The sequence below is a fragment of the Ostrinia furnacalis genome, unplaced genomic scaffold, assembly GCF_004193835.3.
Source record: "Ostrinia furnacalis isolate ACB-3 unplaced genomic scaffold, ASM419383v2 OfSCF2409, whole genome shotgun sequence".
NCBI lineage: Eukaryota > Metazoa > Arthropoda > Insecta > Lepidoptera > Crambidae > Ostrinia > Ostrinia furnacalis.
The window spans coordinates 77,912-97,400 of record NW_021132648.1 but is presented as its reverse complement, the minus strand read 5'-3'; the positions used below and the strand labels follow the sequence as shown (position 1 = coordinate 97,400).

Here is a 19,489-nt window from a genome sequence, read left to right as displayed (position 1 = left end):
TATAATAAATAATAAACGTGATAAAGAGTACAAAGAAACACTAATACAATACTTAGCTCGTATCTATGAGATATGTGAATGCAATAAAAACTCCTACATTGCTATTTGTAGGTGAACGAACTGTGAAGTCAAATAGTCATATACAACTGTTACAGTGGATTAGCCTTATTGTGTACATTTAATATCTTTTTAAAGTGCAATGCGTCAATCAATCACTTATAATTGACCAAGTAAATCTTGGACTCTCAGTGAAGAATTGTTGTAACCTGTAGATTGTACGAATATAGAGGCACTGGGGCATTTCCCACGATTACAAATAAACATGAATGCGCGCCGCGATTAACTTTTATCGCACCATTTTACCGATTTTAGGCGATAATTTTAGGCCCATACATGTGTCGTCAAAATCATCGATAGATTTTATCACGGCGCGCATCCTAGCCTAGCCCTGCTGCTGGTCGAATATTAGATAAGAAATGAGCCGCTTATGCTCGGTACGAATAAAACAATCAGTAGAAAAATCATGACAAAGTCGTCACTCGATATATCAATCAATCGATATAGCTAGTAGGGCACTTTCTGCAGCTCTAATTTTTTTTAAAACGAGTTTTGATTCAAGCAAAGAGGGAATAAAGATGACTGAAATAATTAAAGAAACAGTTATGGAAACCCCTCAGTACCCGAGCTCGACTTGTATCCAACCGTTTATAAAAAACTTGTCGTTCATAAACTAAATAGTGGCCTGATTTTGATAAATTATTTTCAATTAATCGCTAAGTGCTGACCTTACCTGTGGTAAGCGCTTTCATTAAATTTTGTGGTTTTAAATAATTGACCTCTAACATAAACACTTATAAGGTATGAAATTCACGAGCTTTTATGAAATAAAGACTTTATTACTTTATTATTACTTAATTGTTACGTTTATACATATGCCTAAAAGAATGATAAACGAATATAAGTTACTTTGTTTCAATTTTATTGACTGAGCATCGAAAATTGATAATGGACGCATGTTATACGTGTATTAAAAAAATGTTACGCATTCTTTTAATATTACTGGTTTCTTGACACAACTGTTATTTGTACTCTTGCCTGCTGTATTATATCAATAAGTATGGCTCTTCTAAAAGCGAAATGACCTTCTTAACATCATTATCCAATACAGATCATACAATGTAATTTTATACTTAAGTTGGAAGTCAATTTAAAATTAAACTATCCTGTAAGGTGCTGCGTTTACAACTATTTTTTATAGTCTCCTTCATAAAATGCTGACACAAAAGTACACTTTTGAATTGAAATAGAAACCTACGTTTCTCTAATCTTACTGAATAAGTTATTTCATTTTTCTTTCATCTACCGCTTAGGCATTAAACAAATGTTTCACAACCTAATGTAAATTTGACAATTCTTTGTTATTTCCTACATTGTCTAATTATTTCTTATTCTCCATTGCTTTCGAAAGGCGCGGCCGGTGCCAGGATCGGTGAGTTTATACAGAGTGATAGCTTTTTGTATGTTTGTGTGTTGCAAGAAGACTCCATTCAATAAGATTTCTCTATTATAAGTTTCAAAAATATTTCCATAAGGTCTGATATAAATTCCATCTAGAATATTTTTTTTTCTTAAAATACTAGGAAATCTGTGCTCCACTTTTATTCTGATCGATCTTATCAAGGTCTATCAATAGATCTAGAATAGTCAACTATCTATATTTCTATCGATATTTCTGCAACACTACCTAGACGGTGCAGCTTTGTTGCTTAACGTGTTGTGGAGATATTTAAGCCTAGGCGCAGACCACCGATTTTTGGTTGGCCTATAGTTGGGTCGGGCTGTTGATCAGTATGAACATGTATGGAAGTGCGCACACTACACCGATTGGGTATCGGGCGATTCTTCATACAAGTTGGAAATCGATTTAACTATCGGCCAACCAGGGCCGGATCGTGAATTTGTGGGGCCCTGGGCTGAAACTACTTGGGGGCCTATCTTAGTACTCAACTAATAGCCATGCCAAAAAACTGTTTCTATAATGATATATTATTCTTATACATACAGTGTGAGTCACGATAAAGTGCACATATGTTGACCTAGTTACTTTTATCGACAAAAAAGAGGTCAAAAATTTTTTGAGATTTTTTTTTATTTTTTTTCTGCCAATTACTTACGTTAGGTAACGTAAGGGCCCCGGGGTTACAAGGGGCCCCCAGATCCCGCTAAAAAGTAGGCAATAATTTGAAAAAAAAAATTGTCTGTAAAGTCGGTTTACGGACGATATTTTTACGTGACAACGTCATAAGAAAATATTGATTAAAAATTGCATACTAAATTTTTGAGATTTTTTTTTAATTTTTTTTCTGCCAATTACTTCTTGTAAAGAAAACGTAATAGCTTTTAAACTAAGAGGTATATCCTGATAAAATAAAACCGTAATAATGCTAAATAACAGGCGATACTAAAAAAATACAATAAATGCCCAGAAAATGCCAACAAATAATAAAAAATTATAGGCTTTTTGAAAAAAATCTGCTTTTAAATTCGTGTTTTTTTGGTAATTTGAAAAATTTCTCCAAAAAATGCCCCCATAACAGGTGGTTTTTATTACTTTGTATTATTCTCAATCGTATTAATTTTGTAAAACCAAAAATCGGAAGTCTCTATCCCTATCACAACATTTGCTATGATCATTTGAAGAAAGGCCTGCCACCACATTATTATCCGCTACAGGTAGAGACAATTTTAATTTTAACTAAAATGCTTATTTTACTTCGAAATCTTTTGTTTTTATTTGAAATGTAACTTGTTTTTATCAAAATTACAAAACTAGAGCCACTTTCAGTTTCGTTGTTAACGAAGCGTTGAATGGCGCGGCGCGCCCGGAGAGTAAGCCGTTCAAACGATCATTGCAAACATTGTGATAGGGATAGAGACATGATATTTTTTAGTTTTACAAAGGTACTTAGTATGATAAAGAATAACACAAAGTAATAAAAACAATCTGTTAGGGGGGCATTATTTGGAGAAATTTATCAAATAACCAAAAAAACACGAATTAAAATGCAGATTTTTCTCAAAATGTATCATTTTTTATTATTTGTTGCCATTTTCTGAGTATTTTATGTATTTTTTTTTTAGTATCGCCTGTTATTTAGCATTATTACTGTTTTTATTTTATCAGGATATACCTCTTAGTTTAAAAATTATAACGTTTTCTTTACAAGAAGTAATTGGAAGAAAATTTTTTTTTTTTAAAATCTCAAAAATTTAGTATGTAATTTTTAATAAATATTTTCTTATGATGTTGTAAAAATATCGTCCGTAAACCCACATTACAGACAATTTTTTTTTTTAAATTATTGCCTACTTTTTAGCGGGATCTGGGGGCCCCTTGTAACCCCGGGGCCCTGGGCTGCAGCCCAATCAGCCCATAGGTAGATCCGGCCCTGCGGCCAACTAAAAGTCGGTGGTCTGCGCATAGGCTAAATCTTATAGAATGGAGATATGCTTTCTTTTTGCATAATATGACTGATTGTCCGTCTGTTAGATGTAGATGCACGCTTGGCGTTCTGAATGCATTCACTTCTTTGGTTCGCACATTTTCGCTTATTTCTTGTCGTGTCGTCTGTTTTTATATGTAAACATTATTAAAATTACGCAACGTGTCTTTATGTCCGAGATTTTTAAAATACTTCACATTTTAATTATTTAATTTTATGAAATATACAATTACCAAATTTAATTTATCTCCTGAACTATTAAATGATCTTTTAAAACTTTTACTGTAACATTTATAGACCGCGTTATACTTAATGCCTAATTATTTTTAATTATCGTTGTTTGTAGGCGTATATGTACTAGCCGTATCGTTTCTCGGGTACGGTATCACAAGGAAACATGATACTGATGAATTTGGTTAGCTTGTATTGTTTTTTTAACATTTTTCCTTTAATTAAAAAGCCTATAAATTAGATTTTATGTTGTTTTTGCTTGTGTTGTTTCTCGTGCGATATTTGTTTTAGATGTTAAACTTTATTTATTACATTTATCAGTTTAATGAACTAGTAATTAAAGCAATTTCATTTATAGTTATTGTTTCAATAAATACAATAGAAGATAATGTTGAACAATTCGCTGTTATTTCTGCACAGTAGTTAGATTGCACTCACACTGGTAGATTTTAATCACAAATGCACGGGGTTTTAATCAAGTTGAAATTAATTAGTTTTGCAACCTACAGGTTTATGTAACTTGGAAATACATAGTTATAATAATGTCTGCAAAAATATACCAAGTCTGGGACGTTCGTCATAGGTAATTCACAAAGTAAGGGAATACATGGTTTTCCTATTAAGTAATGAATAGTGGTTTCAGTGGGCGTATGTAGGGTAGAATAACAACTGAAGGATTCTTTAGCACGCCTAGTCTAAAAGGACTGTTCAATTAGTAAGGATAGCACTCAGGGTAACCTTAGAACCTTAGTCGAGAAGGGTACGGTTTTATCACTGTTCAAACTAAGGCCTAAAGTCATTTAGTGCAGAATAATATTTGGTTTGAATAACGAAATTTGGCGTACCTAAACCAACTTTCAACTTTATGAAAGCCCAAGTAAATGTTGTGTGTAATTTGATTACACGTCATATTTCTATCAGTTTTATCTTTCTGTATTTTCGAAGTTCTTAATTCCTCTCGTATAAAGCGAGAATATGTTAGCAGAAACAGATAGACCTAAAAATACAGACCCAGCAATGGGAGTAGTCCAGTTGATATGAAAAGCACAAAACTGGACAGCGAATACAGATCAAAGAACATATGTGTAATGTAATTCGAAATACCCTACCAACATTTGTAAATCCGTAGCTTAATAGTATCCAGAAGTAATTAATTTGACAGTTGACAGTAGGTTTGAGGTAGTAGGAGGCGCGGGATGTAAGCCTCTACCAACCGTGCGATGTGGAAGTCATTGGGGGAGGCCTATGTTCAGCAGTGGACGTCCTATGGCTGAAATGATGATGATGATTGTCTGGCCAATGAATCCTCAAATAAAGTTATCTAAGTTATTACAAAAGTAACAGTTATTAAAATAGTTCCAACAATTCCAGAATAGGCTTCGTCTCAATTAAAATCAATAAGCGTTCCAGACTTGGGTTGACTATAAATAGTTGGACGAGAAAGTTCCACAGTATGTTTATTATACTGTAATATTATGCTAGTTGGGTATTTAGCGATATTCCAGAACTTTCCGTGCGATTATGTAACAATAACTTTATGACTAACAAATAACAATGACAATGAACAGAAAACAAGTTCAGAATTCATATAACTTGTTCTACGCTGAATCACAATTCGTTTGATTGATTGAACAAGTTTTCGGGATTATTATGTTACGTAAATTGTAAACTAGGGCTCGGAAACATAGTTTTTTTGGGATAAAGATTGTAGCAAATATAAGTCTATTAGCAAATTCTTATTGCTAATAGGAATTATCAGGTATTTCAAATGTGACCTGTAGATTCTAGGCTAAAATAAACTGGTTTTGAGCCTTGTGTTAAACAACTTAATACAACTTATTATCTAGACTAGACAAAGTTCTTGAATGTCGCTAGGTAATGCCTAAACAACCTGATTAAGTTTTCTTAGGGTTAAAACAGAACTTGTTTTTATTTAGGTAGAAAATAATTTCAAATAGAAAAGAAATTTGACAGCGAAATCAGGCAAAATCCAGAATTTGACATTGTTTTGAAAAAGTTGTAAAAGTCGTAATTTAAAGGAATTAATTTAATTTGGAGCTAAGGTCTGAATTCACTGTAGTTTTTCCCATCTTTCCCTTGCAGCCTCTTTAAAAATCGTTTGTATTCGTTTAAATTTTATTTGTTGTTCTTGTCTACGTCCTTTGTTGTCCACCACCCCTTTGGGCAGTTGCTATTAAAACTTGTTGTGCGCAGGATATGACATGTCACCGTTCATCCGGCGATACGCCAAGTACCTCAACGAGAAGGCCCTGTCCTACAGGACGGTCGCCTTCGACTTCTGCAAAGTCAAGAGGGGGTAAGTGGAAATCATAGATGTATGAGTTTAATCACAAATGCCACGCGACAGATAAAGCACCATCAAGGCTGAGTTGCACCACCTAACTTTGACCGTAACTATATCGATAACCGATGCTTTTTGTATGGGGGTTTGACAGATTTTTGATGTTTGTTAAAGTAAAATAGTGCAAATGTCACTGTCTCTGAACCAGAACCAACAGATGAAGAAAGACTTATATCCCTCAAAAGTCAGCAACAACGGCTCAATAGTTTTCAGAAGTTATTATGATGATGGTAATCCCTACTTCGCTGAAGAAAGATAAACTTTGAAAACATTAAGGAAAGCCTTTGTCCAATAAACAACGTAAGATATTACTACAACTTTCAAATCAATACAGTAATTTTATATCAGTACCTACTACATCGTAAATAAGGATTTAATCATGTGCTTACTAGATTTTCGATATCGAAAATATGCACCCGAATTTTATGTGCGCTGAAGTGCTGCCAACTGTGTGCTTACCATGAGTTTACGTTAGGTGTGCTCGCTAGCGACTACGTAAAAAATTGACATTAAATGTATGACATATTGTACAGTGCCCCCTAGCGGCTACTTTCAAGAAACAAAATCTTCATAGATTTTTTTGACGTACTCGCTAGCGAGCACTCCGAACGTAAACTCATGGTAAGCACACTGGCATCACATTCTACCTAGGGCGGTACATATTTAGGTAATAAATATCAATCATACTTTACGGCATATTGCCTTAGCCTGAAATAATAATTTAATGACTGTATTGGGAGATACGATGCCACAGACACGCAGTTTCACACGTCAAACATTTAACCTTAGGGAAACAATATGTCCAAGGACAGTAAGCATTATGGGCCCTATGCCCAAAGCTGTGGTCATCATCATTTCAGCCATAAGACGTCTACTGCTGAACATAGGCCTCCCCCAATGATTTTCTTAACGACCGATTGGTAGCGGTCTGCATCCAGCGCCTTCCTGCTACCTTCATGAGGTCGTCTGTCCACCTTGTGGGTGGACACACTACCGGAAAAGCTGTGTACTTGGTATTAATATTTTTCGCAAATTCTCTTAAAGCTCAGAGCTAAGAACAGTTAATTATTAACATCATTAGTCGGCCGTTTGGTGTAGTGGTTCGAAACGGACTACTATTCCGGAGGTAGCGGGTTCGATTCCCGCACAGTACAAACATTTGTGTGCATGAACATATTTGTTTGTACTGGACTGGGTGTTTTTTATGTATAATAAGTATGTATTTACAAAAAAAAAAGTATTTAAGTATGTTTATATCCGTTGTCTAGTACCCATAGTACAAGCTTTGCTTAGTTTGGGACTAGAAGCGCAGTGTAAAATGTCTAAGGATATTTATTTATTTATTTATCTTTACGTCCACAGCAAAGAAGAAGGCTCCCTCCGGATGATGAATGTGGAGAAGCTCCTCAAAACGCTGCCAGTGCTGCAGGCTCAACTGGACTCGCTGCTCGAGTTCGACTGTACCGCCAACGACCTCACCAATGGCGTCATCAACATGTGCTTTATGCTGCTGTTCCGAGATTTGATCAGGTAGATATCGCTCTTTAGAGCAGTCTTTCCCAAAGTGGGCGATAACGCCCCCTTGTGGGCGCTGCAGGCTTAAAGGGGGGCGGTAAGAGACCCAGAAAAAAAATCGGGACGTTGTGTAGATGCTTGGGAGGCGTCATCTACTAGGAGGACTCTTAGACACCGACTGAGCTCGACTCTTGACTACAGAAATGGGGGGCGCTAAAAATATTTTATTCTCAAAGTGGGCAGTAGACTAAATAAGTTTGGGAACCGCTGCTTTAGAGCAAGCTCGTAGAGTCTAAATTACTACGCAGAAGAATAGAGCCAAAGGAGTCATCTACATGTACATGTTCCCTTTAATTAGCACGAGCTGGCGCTTGTGGTGTTTAAATCACCATGCATACATCGCTGCAAGTAGACTCCTCAAATAGTCTACTTTAAAACTAGAAGTTATAAGTCTAAAAGCCATTCCAGGACCTCTCAGATTTACTTATTATAATGAGACCCAGTCTTCGACTCGCAGAAGTCAACATGGCATCTCAAAGGAATACAAGGAATGACGCCTCCACACCCACACTTTCTTTTCAGCCAATATTTAATTTAATTTACATTATACCTACTTCGCAACATAGTATAAAACAAAGTCGCTGTCCTGTTGTCTGTCCCTATGTATGCTTAGATGTTTAAAACTACGCAACGGATTTTGATGCGGTTTTTTCAATAGTTAGAGTGCTTCAAGATGAAGGTTTGTATGTTTAAAACATGCATATTATAGAAGAGAAAAGCCGAGAAAATTAAGTTGCAACCGTGCGAAGCCGGGGCGGGCCGCTAGTATAATAATACTATATGCCTCCTATAACGCAAATAACGNAATCGAAACTTTACGGCATATTGCCTTAGCCTGAAATAATAAATTTGATTACTGTATTGGGAGATACGATGACACACACGTTTCACACGTCAAACATTTAACCTTAGAGAAAATAACAAGTAAGCATTATATGCCCTATGCTGTGTCGTCATCATCATTTCAGCCATAAGACGTCCACTGCTGAACATAGGCCTCCCCCAATGATTTTCATAACAACCGATTGGTAGCGGTCTGCATCCAGCGCCTTCCTGCTACCTTCATGAGGTCGTCGGTCCAACTTGCGGATGGACGTACTGTCGGAAAGAGCAAAGCTGTGTCATCATTATCATCATCATCACTTCAGCCATAAGACGTCCACTGCTGAACATAGGCCTCCCCCAATGCTTTCCATGTTGATCGATTGGGTAACGGCCTGCGTCCAGCGCTTCCCCGCTACCTTTACGATGTCGTCGGTCCACCTTGTAGGTGGACGTTCCATGCTGCGTTTTCCGGTACGCGGCCTCCATTCCAGCTTTCTTCCACCTTGCTGCCCCATCGGCCGTCAGTTCTGCGTACTATGTGCCCTGCCCATTGCCACTGAAATGCCATTACACAAAGCTGTGTACTTGCTAATAATATTTTCCGCAAAATCTAACAAAGCAACAGTTAATCATTAACATCTTTATCATCATCGTCCACAGCAAAGAAGAAGGCTCCCTCCGGATGATGAATGTGGAGAAGCTCCTCAAAACGCTGCCAGTGCTGCAGGCTCAACTGGACTCGCTGCTCGAGTTCGACTGTACCGCCAACGACCTCACCAATGGCGTCATCAACATGTGCTTTATGCTGCTGTTCCGAGATTTGATCAGGTAGATATCGCCCTTTAGAGTAAGCTCGTAGAGTCTAAATTACCACGCACTAAAGCCCGGTCTGTGAGCACATAGAATTTTGTCCAATGATCCCTAGCTACCCTCGCATACTCACTGCGGGTGCCAATGCACAGTCGCAACAGCAATATAATTACGCGCGAGCGATAAGGATGGGTAGCTTGGGGTCATTGGACAAAATTCTACGTGCTCACAGACCAGACTATAGGTGTGTAAATGACAGTGCATCGCTGTTCCGAGACCTGCTCAGGTATCGCTTAGATGGAAATATCGCCCTTTAGTGCAAGCTCGTAGAGTATAAAATACCAAAAAGTAAACTTCTCAAAAAACTGCCATAAAATTTACAGTTGAAGGTCTAAAAGCTGTTCTAGGATCTCGAAAGGTTGTTCTTATAATAAAGAACCAGTCACAAAAATCTACTTTGCAATGGCCCCTCCAAGAAATGGGCTCATTTACTGCTCTTTCTTTTTAGCCAAGTTTTTAATTTGATTATTATTAGGACATACATACGGCACCCTTGCAAAATTTTAGCGTAGGCCCTTAATAAAGGTCTGAAGAAAATACGTTTACTTGCTATAACTCATTAGTGGTGACTGAGTTTGTTCCGGCGTTTCTTCTCAGCACTTGCCATATGTTTGTCTCGAAGCACTGGTAGGTCCCTAAAGATAAGGAGACGTGTAAAGTGCCCCATAAGGGCTACCTTTTCTTTTATATTATTTACTATATTTTGACGTTCATAAGTGCCACTTGTGGTCTAAACTGAATAAATATTTTTGATTTTGATTGACGTAGATAACATTATAACGTTTTCTCCGCAGATTGTTCGCGTGCTACAACGACGGAATCATAAACCTATTGGAGAAGTTCTTCGACATGAACAAGAAGAACTGCCGGGAGGCTCTCGATCTCTATAAAAAGTTCCTCATCAGGATGGATAGGGTCGGAGAGTTCCTGAAGGTAAACGTTTTTTTATTCACCATAAGAAAGCTGTTAGCCTGTATATCACTTGATAAGGGAAATGATAAATCAGACCGAAGGTGGAAGCAAGTATGATAGGTGGCGGCAGCTGGATGAAAAAAGTGAGAAAGCATGTCTTCTGGCATTCATCGGTGGTAGGCGGCAGCGGCTGGATGAAAAAAGTAGGAGAGCGTATCTTATGGCGTTAATCAGAGTTGAACAACGCCCGCGGTGGACTATCGTCTATATGTTCTGTGTTGCCAAAACTGACCACCATTAAAATGAACTAACGAAGACCATTAAAGCACTAGTTATGTGGTATCGGCAGTGTAGAATGTCATCATTATCATCATCATTTCAGTCATAGGACGTCTATTGCGGAATATAGGCCTCCTCCAATGATTACCATATTGACTGGTTGGCAGCAGCCTGCATCCAGCGCCTCCCTGCAACCTTTACAAGGTCATCTGTCCATTATCCACCTTGTTGGACACCCAGTCCACCTTGTGGAAAGGCTACAAGTAGTCTATACTTTGTTTACAACCTTCAGGGTCATTGATCACTGCTTCCAGGTGGCAGAAAACGTGGGCATCGACAAGGGCGACATCCCCGACCTGACCAAAGCCCCCAGCAGTCTGTTAGACGCGCTGGAGGGACACCTCGCCGCCCTCGAGGGCAAGAAGGGATCCGCGGCCAACACGCCCACGCAGACTGCCAGGTGAATATCTTCTTATTTCTTCTTGGTTTTTACTCACTTTTGAGGGTAAGAAGGGATTCCGCTCGAGGGTAAGAAGGGATCACGCTCTAGGGCAAGAAGGGATCAAGCTCGAGGGTAAGAAGGGATAACGCAGACTGCCATTCGACTGACTTCTTCCCGTTCTTCTTGATATTTTCTGCTGACAAGGGCGACATCCCCGACCTGACAAAAGCGCCCAGCAGTCTGTTAGACGCGCTGGAGGGCCACCTCGCCGCCCTTGAGGGCAAGAAGGGATCCGCGGCCAACACGCCCACGCAGACTGCCAGGTGAATGTCTTCTCTTCTTGGTTTTCACGCTTTAGGGCGAGAAGGTATTACACTCGCTGGTAAAAAGGGGTCAAGCTAGAGGATAAGAAAGGATCACGCTCCAGGGTAAGAATCAATCGCGCTCCCTCGTAAGAAGGGATTATGCTTCAGGGTAAGAAGGGATCACACTCTAGGGCAAGAAAGGATCAAGCTTGAGGGTAAGAAGGGATCATTCTTGAGGGCAACAATGGATTAAGCTCCAGGACAAGAAGGGATCACGCTCTCAGTAGGAAGATCTCACACGCTTGAGGGCAAGTAGGGGTCCGCTGCCAACAGGCTCACGCAGACTACCAAGGGAATATCTTCTCATTCCTCATGGTATGTTATGACGACTAGGGCGACATCCCCGACCTGACCAAAGCGCCCAGCAGCTTGCTTGACGTGCTGGAGGGTCACCTCGCCGCCCTCGAGGGCAAGAAGGGATCCGCGGCCAACACGCCCACGCAGACTGCCAGGTGAATATACTCTCGTTATTATTGTTATTTCACTCGCTCACTCTCTCGTAAGAAGAATTACGCTCCAGGGTAAGAGGGGATCAGGCTCGAGAGCAAGAAAGGATCACGCTCTAGGGCAAGAAAGGATTATGCTTCAGGGTAAGAAGGGATCACGCTCCAGGGCAAGAAGGGATCGTGTTAAGGGCTAAGAAGGGATCACGCTTGAGGATAAGGGATCACGTTCCATGGTAAGCAGAGATCACGCTTGAGGGCAAGAAGGGATTACGCTCTAGGGCAAGAAGAGATTACGCTCCCGGTAGGAAGAGATCACACTCGAGGGCAACAAGGGATCACGCAGGCTGCCATTTGACTGACTTCATCCCGTTCTCTTGGTATCTTACTGATGACAAGGGCGACATCCCCGACCTGACCAAAGCCCCCAGCAGCTTGCTAGATGCTCTCGCCGCCCTCGAGGGCAAGAAGGGATCCGCGGACAACACGCCCACGCAGACTGCCAGGTGAATATTAGATCGTTATTGTTGGTATTGCACGCTAGAACCCTCTAGTGAAGGAATTACGCTCGAGGGCAAGAAGAGATCACGCGCGAGGGCAAGAAGGGATCGCGCTCAAAGGTAAGAAGGGATTATGCTTCAGGGTAAGAAGGGATCACGCTCGAGGGCAACAAGGGATACGCTCTAAAGTAAGAAGGGATCATGTTCGAAGGTAAAAAGATATCACGCTCGAGGGCAAGAAGATATCACGCTCGAGGGTAAGAAGGGGTCACCCTCGAGGGAAAGAAGAGATCACGCTTGAAGGCAAGAAGGGATCATGTTCGACGGAAAAAGGGGATCACGCGCGAGGGCAAGAAGGGATCACGCTTGAGGGCAAAAAGGGATCACGCTCGCGGGTAAGAAGGGATCCGCTGCCAACACTAACTGACTCGACTAACCGATACGCGTGACGTATCTTGAGCGACAAAATAGTTTCTCTTTTTCTCGTCGCCGGTAAAACAAGTGCCTTCTTCGCTTCTAGACCTCCCAAATGCTTCACTTTATAGAAAGAAGGAGATCGGAAATATCATTATGAAAAACTGTTCATACTATCGTCCCTTAAAGGATATCTTTTTCTGTTCCAGCGCCCAAAAGAACGTTGCCAGCGTTATGGGTGCTCTGTCATCTACGTCATCGTCATTCGGCAACGCGGCGGCTTCCAGTCGACTGGACAAAGCGGCCAATGGTTCCGCGCCGCTGTTTATAGACGACTCGCTCGCGCAGCAAGCGCTGGCTGAAGAAGAGGCTGCCATGAACCAGTACAAGGTGAGTGACGTCACTAGCTGACTGACTAGAGACACATGTGACGTCACTGCGGCCCACGGTGCCGCACGCAGTACAGGGCGAGCGCGTGACGTCACTGCACGTCTAGTAAGCAAGTGCTGTCCAAAAGAACGCTGATATAAACCAGTTAGAATGAATTCCCTAAGACTATTTTAGTGTTAATACTGTTATGTATAAAAAAAATATTTACATTCAATACAGTCACATTTTTGCATTGCTAAAATCAAGTGGCAGTAAGCGGGGCATAGCTCGTAGAGATGATTGCCGTTGGGGCAGGAAAGTTCTCGAGTGGCGACCACGGGCTTGAAGACGTAGCGTGGANTTACGCTCGAGGGCAAGAAGAGATCACGCGCGAGGGCAAGAAGGGATCACGTTCGAAGGTAAGAAGGGATTATGCTTCAGGGTAAGAAGGGATCACGCTCGAGGGCAAGAAGGGGTCAAGATCGAGGGCAACAAGGGATCAAGCAGACTGCCATTTGACTAACTTACCCTCGCAAACGCTTCACTTTATAGAATGAAGATCGGAAATATTACTATGAAAACTGTTGATGCCATCGGGCTTTTCTCAAAGGATAATATTTTTATGTTCCAGCGCCCAAAAGAACGTTGCCAGCGTGATGGGCGCTCTGTCATCTACGTCATCGTCATTCGGCAACGCGGCGGCTTCCAGTCGACTGGACAAAGCGGCCAATGGTTCCGCGCCGCTGTTTATAGACGACTCGCTAGCGCAGCAAGCGCTGGCTGAAGAGGAGGCTGCCATGAATCAGTACAAGGTAAGTGACGTTACATGTGACGTCACTGCGGCCCACGGGCACCGTGGGCACGCAGTACAGAGCGAGCGCGTGACGTCACTGCACGTCTAGTGACCAAGTGCTGCCGAAAAGAACAGACAGAAACCAGTTTGAATGTGATGCCCTAAGACCATTTTAGTGTTAATACTGTTATGTATAAAAAAATATTTACATTCAATACAGTCACATTTTTGCATTGCTAAAATCAAGTGCAGTAAGCGGGGCATAGCTCGTAGAGATGATTGCCGTTGGGGCAGGAAAGTTCTCGATTGGCGACCACGGGCTGGAAGACGTAGCGTGGGCAGGCCTCCTACTAGGTGGACCGACGATCTGGTAAAGGTCGCGGGAAGAGCCTGGATGCGGGCAGCGCAGGACCGTTCATTATGGAAAACCTTGGGGAGGCCTTTGTCCAGCAGTGGACGTCATTTGGCTGAAACGAACGAACAGTTACATTTTAGTTGCAAAATAACACTTATTACCAATATACATAAAAAGGCTAACCCCATTATAGAAACTTTTTCCTAAACATTCTTTTGGCATGTGAAGTTTGCGTCTTCTTTTTTTTTTCATTAAAATACAGAATCACGAATGTAAACGGTCCTTTTTACACACATACAAATACCCCACAATCACAAATACATATACCCACTCAGTACTCATATGGACATCAAAATTTAAAAATATTCAACTGCAATGTCTGCTCATGAACGCTTCAAACTCGGTACTTCTTTCCCAATTCCATAAAATTCAAAACTTAGAAAGTGACAAAAAACTTTAAAATAGGTAGTTGAAACAGACTACAGCTAATTTTCATAGTGGACTGTACCATACGATAAACATGTCAGTCAATTTGACAACCTTTGTCGGAAACATTATTCAATGAAAATATTGTCCGAACCCTTAGTATTTCTCTTCGACAAATACATTAACACATCGTGAACCACTTTTCTTTCACGACTATAAAAATATTTTAGCAATTTAATTCACAAAATCAATTGCACACATTTAAAATAAAGTTTGTTTACACTTTGACAACAATAGACTGACATGCAAGGTGACATGTCAATGAAGTTTTCAGTTACTGTTGCCATTAAAAGAAATTAGTACCATTAGTTTTCCGCAACATGGCGAGGGTTTTTATGTTCCTGGTCAGGCTATACCTAACATACATAGGCTTTTTAAAAATTTTGTTTTCATGCTCAGTTAATTAAATCATTTCCGATTAGTTTCCCAGTCCATAAGTATTAAAACTTCAGCCATCGCTTCATCCAGGTGTGGGTTTCTACCCCCAACTAACTACCCAACATCTAACTACCCCCTTCTCTCCAGAACAAGGTGCAGTCTCCTACCAACTCTGCGGCCAACAATCCGTTCCTGTCATCCGCGCCGCCGTCAAACCAGCAGTCCATCGTGGATCTGTTCGGGCCGGCGCCTGCTGAACCGGCTAACAATGCTAGCAAGGCGTCCGATGACCTGCTATCGCTGGGAAACCCGTTCGCTGATATGTTTGGAGGTATGTAGTTACAGCTAATACTTTAACTTTAGTTGTAAGAGCAGGCCTGTTCATCTCCGCGAGTTTACATCGAAAACAAAACACGCACGATGGCCCACCTACAGGATACTATTCGACAAGGCCTCACATACGAGCGAACATTTACTCACGCACGCGTATTCTTGTGTATGATGGAAGAAAATAAAGAAAATGGTGTACTAAATACTGTGCAGTATTTAACTGCCTAAATAATAATAAAAACACAGGATGTTCTTTTTAAGTTGCCTCAAGACACTGAGAGGTTAATAAGTAGTTAATATTATTCATGATAATTCATGCTAAATCATGTATTTCTTCCGCCATTTTCACACGCACCTCACGTCACATCATTTTACCGAAGTCAGCCCTATAGCTTCGGCGCAGTGCCGATCACTGACGTTTGTCAACAAAATGGTGCTTGACTCTTGAGACAGGCTAAATTACACCATATTGTTAATGACATTGAGCATACATTTTTTAAAATACCTTCGCGAAGTAAAACTTATGTATGTAGTACTTTTTATTATTCTGTGGTAAGAGATATTTGATAAGATTAAGTACAGTCGTGGAATGAAAAGGTTCGTCACCTTAGTGTCGGTTTTCGCTTGCACTAGGTACTGTAAGAGTCAAACCTGCCGACATAACAGTGCAAGAAACATTGCTGCTAACATTTAAATAAATATGACGTTTGCTAACGAATAAGGTTTTGCTTGTTTATTTTTCTATCCCATCAGTGCAATGCAATGATGACATTGACCAATTGACAATAGTTTTTTTTATNCAGACTGCCAGGTAAATATTTGATCATTATTGTTGGTATTGCACGCTAGAACCCTCTAGTGACGGGATTACGCTCGAGGGCAAGAGGGGATCACGCTCGAGGGCAAGAAGGGATCGCGCTCAAAGGTAAGAAGGGATTATGCTTAAGGGTAAGAAGGGATCACGCTCTAAGGCAAGAAGGGATTAAGCTTGAGGGTAAGAAGGGATCATTCTTGAGGGCAACAAGGGATTAAGCTCGAGGACAAGAAGGGATCACGCTCTCCTTAGGAAGATCTCACACGCTTGAGGGCAAGTAGGGGTCCGCTGCCAACAGGCTCACGCAGACTACCAAGGGAACATCTTCTCATTCCTCATGGTATATTATGACGACAAGGACGACATGCCCGACCTGACCAAAGCGCCCAGCAGTCTGTTAGACGCGCTGGAGGGCCACCTCGCCGCCCTTGAGGGCAAGAAGGGATCCGCGGCCAACACGCCCACGCAGACTGCCAGGTAAATATTTGATCATTATTGTTGGTATTGCACGCTAGAACCCTCTAGTGACGGGATTACGCTCGAGGGCAAGAGGGGATCACGCTCNGACGTATCTGAGATTATTGTAAGCACTCGCTAGGGGGCGGTTGTGTATGTCGCGGTTTCTATGGTCGCTTTCAAGGGAACAGCACACAGTTTATTGTCACTGCTTTGTAAAGGTGTATTCGCACTGCTACGAGACTGTGTTGACCCATAGCATCAAATGGGACAAAATGGCACATGATACAGTAATGCGAATGTATCTTGAAACCACTACTATCTTTATATGTATACTTTTTACCGTTAATCTTTTTTATAATTTGTAAAAAAATTATGTGCGTGTATTTTGACTTTTTGTCGTGCTCTTGGGATAAAGTAATCACGACAGCTTATATTAATTTAAAAGGCACACCTTTTGATGTGTTCAAAAAGCTGGGATTTTTATGTCTACTTATTTGTGTATGGTTTCGGATGGTCGTGTATCGTATTTTCAAGTGTGTGTATTGTTTGAAATTGTCTTAAAGGTTATTACAAAACATTTTCATTCATAAAATATATCATTCTACGTTCATAAATAAAAAAGCAATCGTACAGCACGCAATAAAAAGCTTTATGCTTCATAAAATTCACCACAGCACAGCTGATCAGCGTCATTATAAATTCAGTTATTTCGATTACATAAAAAATGGTCTGAATTTGATTAATACATACTATTTAAGCAGATACAGACGAAAAAGGGATGCTAAAAAACCAGCTACTAGGTAGCAAATAAAGAAAAATATTTCAGCTTTTCCTACACAATTTCAATTTTTCGTTTTTATGAGTTACTACATGATACCATCTGTGAATAATTCCTGGTCCCCTAAGGCCGAGTTGCGCTATCTAACTTTAACCGTAACTATAACGATAACCGGTGCTTTTTGTATGGAGTTTGAAAGATTTTTGACGTTTGTTAAAGTAAGATGGTGCAACTCAACCTAAGTTTTAAAACACCAACCATCGCTTCATCCAGGTGTGGGTTTCTACCCTCAACTACCCCATCTAACAACCCCCTTCTCTCCAGAACAAGGTGCAGTCTCCTACCAACTCGGCGGCCAACAATCCGTTCCTGTCATCTGCGCCGCCGTCCAACCAGCAGTCCATCGTGGATCTGTTCGGGCCGGCGCCCGCTGAACCGGCAAACAACGCTGGCAAGGCGTCCGACGACCTGCTATCGCTGGGGAACCCGTTCGCTGATATGTTTGGAGGTATGTAGTTACAGCTAATACTTTAACTTTAGTTGTAAAAGATATTTGATATGATTAAGTACAGTCGCGGAATGAAAAGTTTCGTCACCTTAGTGTCGGTTTTCGCTTGCACTAGGTACTGTAAGAGTCAAACCTGCCGACATAACAGTGCAAGAAACAGTGCTGCTAACATTTAAATAAATATGACGTTTGCTAACGAATAAGGTTTTGCTTGTTTATTTTTCTATCCCATCAGTGCAATGCAATGATGACATTGACCAATTGACAATAGTTTTTTTTTATTTTGTAAGAAATAATAATGGCAGGTTGAACCAACAAGAAGGTTTTAGTTTATCAATCATAATAATCTTCTTGACAAGATAAATCGTCAAACAACTTTGATCTGAATAATTTTGAACTTTACTGACGAATAGTTAAAGATTATTTTCTCTAACTCGAGATTATTCTGTAACATAGTTTCAAAAGGTAATATGTGCTCGCGATTCGTTGAAGGAATCAATTTGAAAACTGACGAACCTTTTCATTCCGTGACTGTATATTTATTATTACTGACGGGATTGCTACCATGTACCATTTTGAGGGTAGACCGATATTCTGCCCATAACATCTCTCCCGCAAATTTCCTCAGTTACTCCGTGACCATGGCGCTTGCAACAGTGCCGAAATATCGGAACTTCAAAATTAAGGTACATGGTAGCAATCCCGTCAGTAATAATAATTATGTTAGCGACCATGAAAGTTTAAAATAATAAAAAAAAAAAAAAATAAGGTTACGTATAGGCGCACACTAAGCGACACGCGACAACTCGACGACTTGACGCCTGTGCCGGTATGCACAATTCTTAATCTCTTCATATCTTATCTTGATCACGTTCGCAGTGTCAGCACATTTATCACGTATAGTGCTGATGCTGTGACGTCATTTACCTTTGATCTATATCGTATAAATAGTCGCGCAGTTCACATTAATAAACAGACTTAAAGCAGAGACTAATTACAACCCGTGTCTCATTCATACGGTCCCCCAACATGGCACAACGCCTATTCTTATCAATTTCACATAATAACTTTTCGTCACAACTCCGCGAGTCTGACGCCAAGTGTACGAAGCTTTGAACAAAATATATGAATTGTCAGCCGCAGCCAGTCGCCGCTTCTATCGCCTAATGTGCGCCTACAGAAAATATCGAACATCCGCTGAAGAGATAGTAACCAACATTTTAGTAAAATTACATTCTATGAATGGTGTAAATATAACAAATAAACAAGATTAAACTACTTTTTGATACATATTTGTTACACAAAATTAGTCTTAACTGTTGTATAAATAATTCCATAATAGTAAATAATGGTGCTGGTATGGGTCATTTCATAATAATTTTTCCTCGTTTAATAATGCTTTACCTAAAAAAACATAAAATTATTACCAAATGGCCTTAATTTTCTGTTGTAGCAACACTGTTTATCAAAATTGTTTACACGACACTGATTTTGCCAA

The 19,489-nt window shown here is 40.3% G+C and overlaps 1 protein-coding gene across 1 annotated transcript in view; it reads left to right on the top strand.

Annotated features, from left to right (window-relative positions):
- lap (phosphatidylinositol-binding clathrin assembly protein lap) overlaps positions 1–19,489 on the top strand; it is a 43,749-nt gene that overhangs the window by 12,012 nt on the left and 12,248 nt on the right. Inside the window, exons 3-9 of the mRNA XM_028308317.1 lie at positions 1,469–1,489; positions 5,949–6,051; positions 7,459–7,626; positions 10,161–10,299; positions 10,872–11,017; positions 12,931–13,111; positions 17,808–17,991. Coding sequence (XP_028164118.1) covers positions 5,957–6,051; positions 7,459–7,626; positions 10,161–10,299; positions 10,872–11,017; positions 12,931–13,111; positions 17,808–17,991 — 913 coding nt within the window. The 5' untranslated portion in view covers positions 1,469–1,489; positions 5,949–5,956. The remainder of the gene's footprint in view (positions 1–1,468; positions 1,490–5,948; positions 6,052–7,458; positions 7,627–10,160; positions 10,300–10,871; positions 11,018–12,930; positions 13,112–17,807; positions 17,992–19,489) is intronic.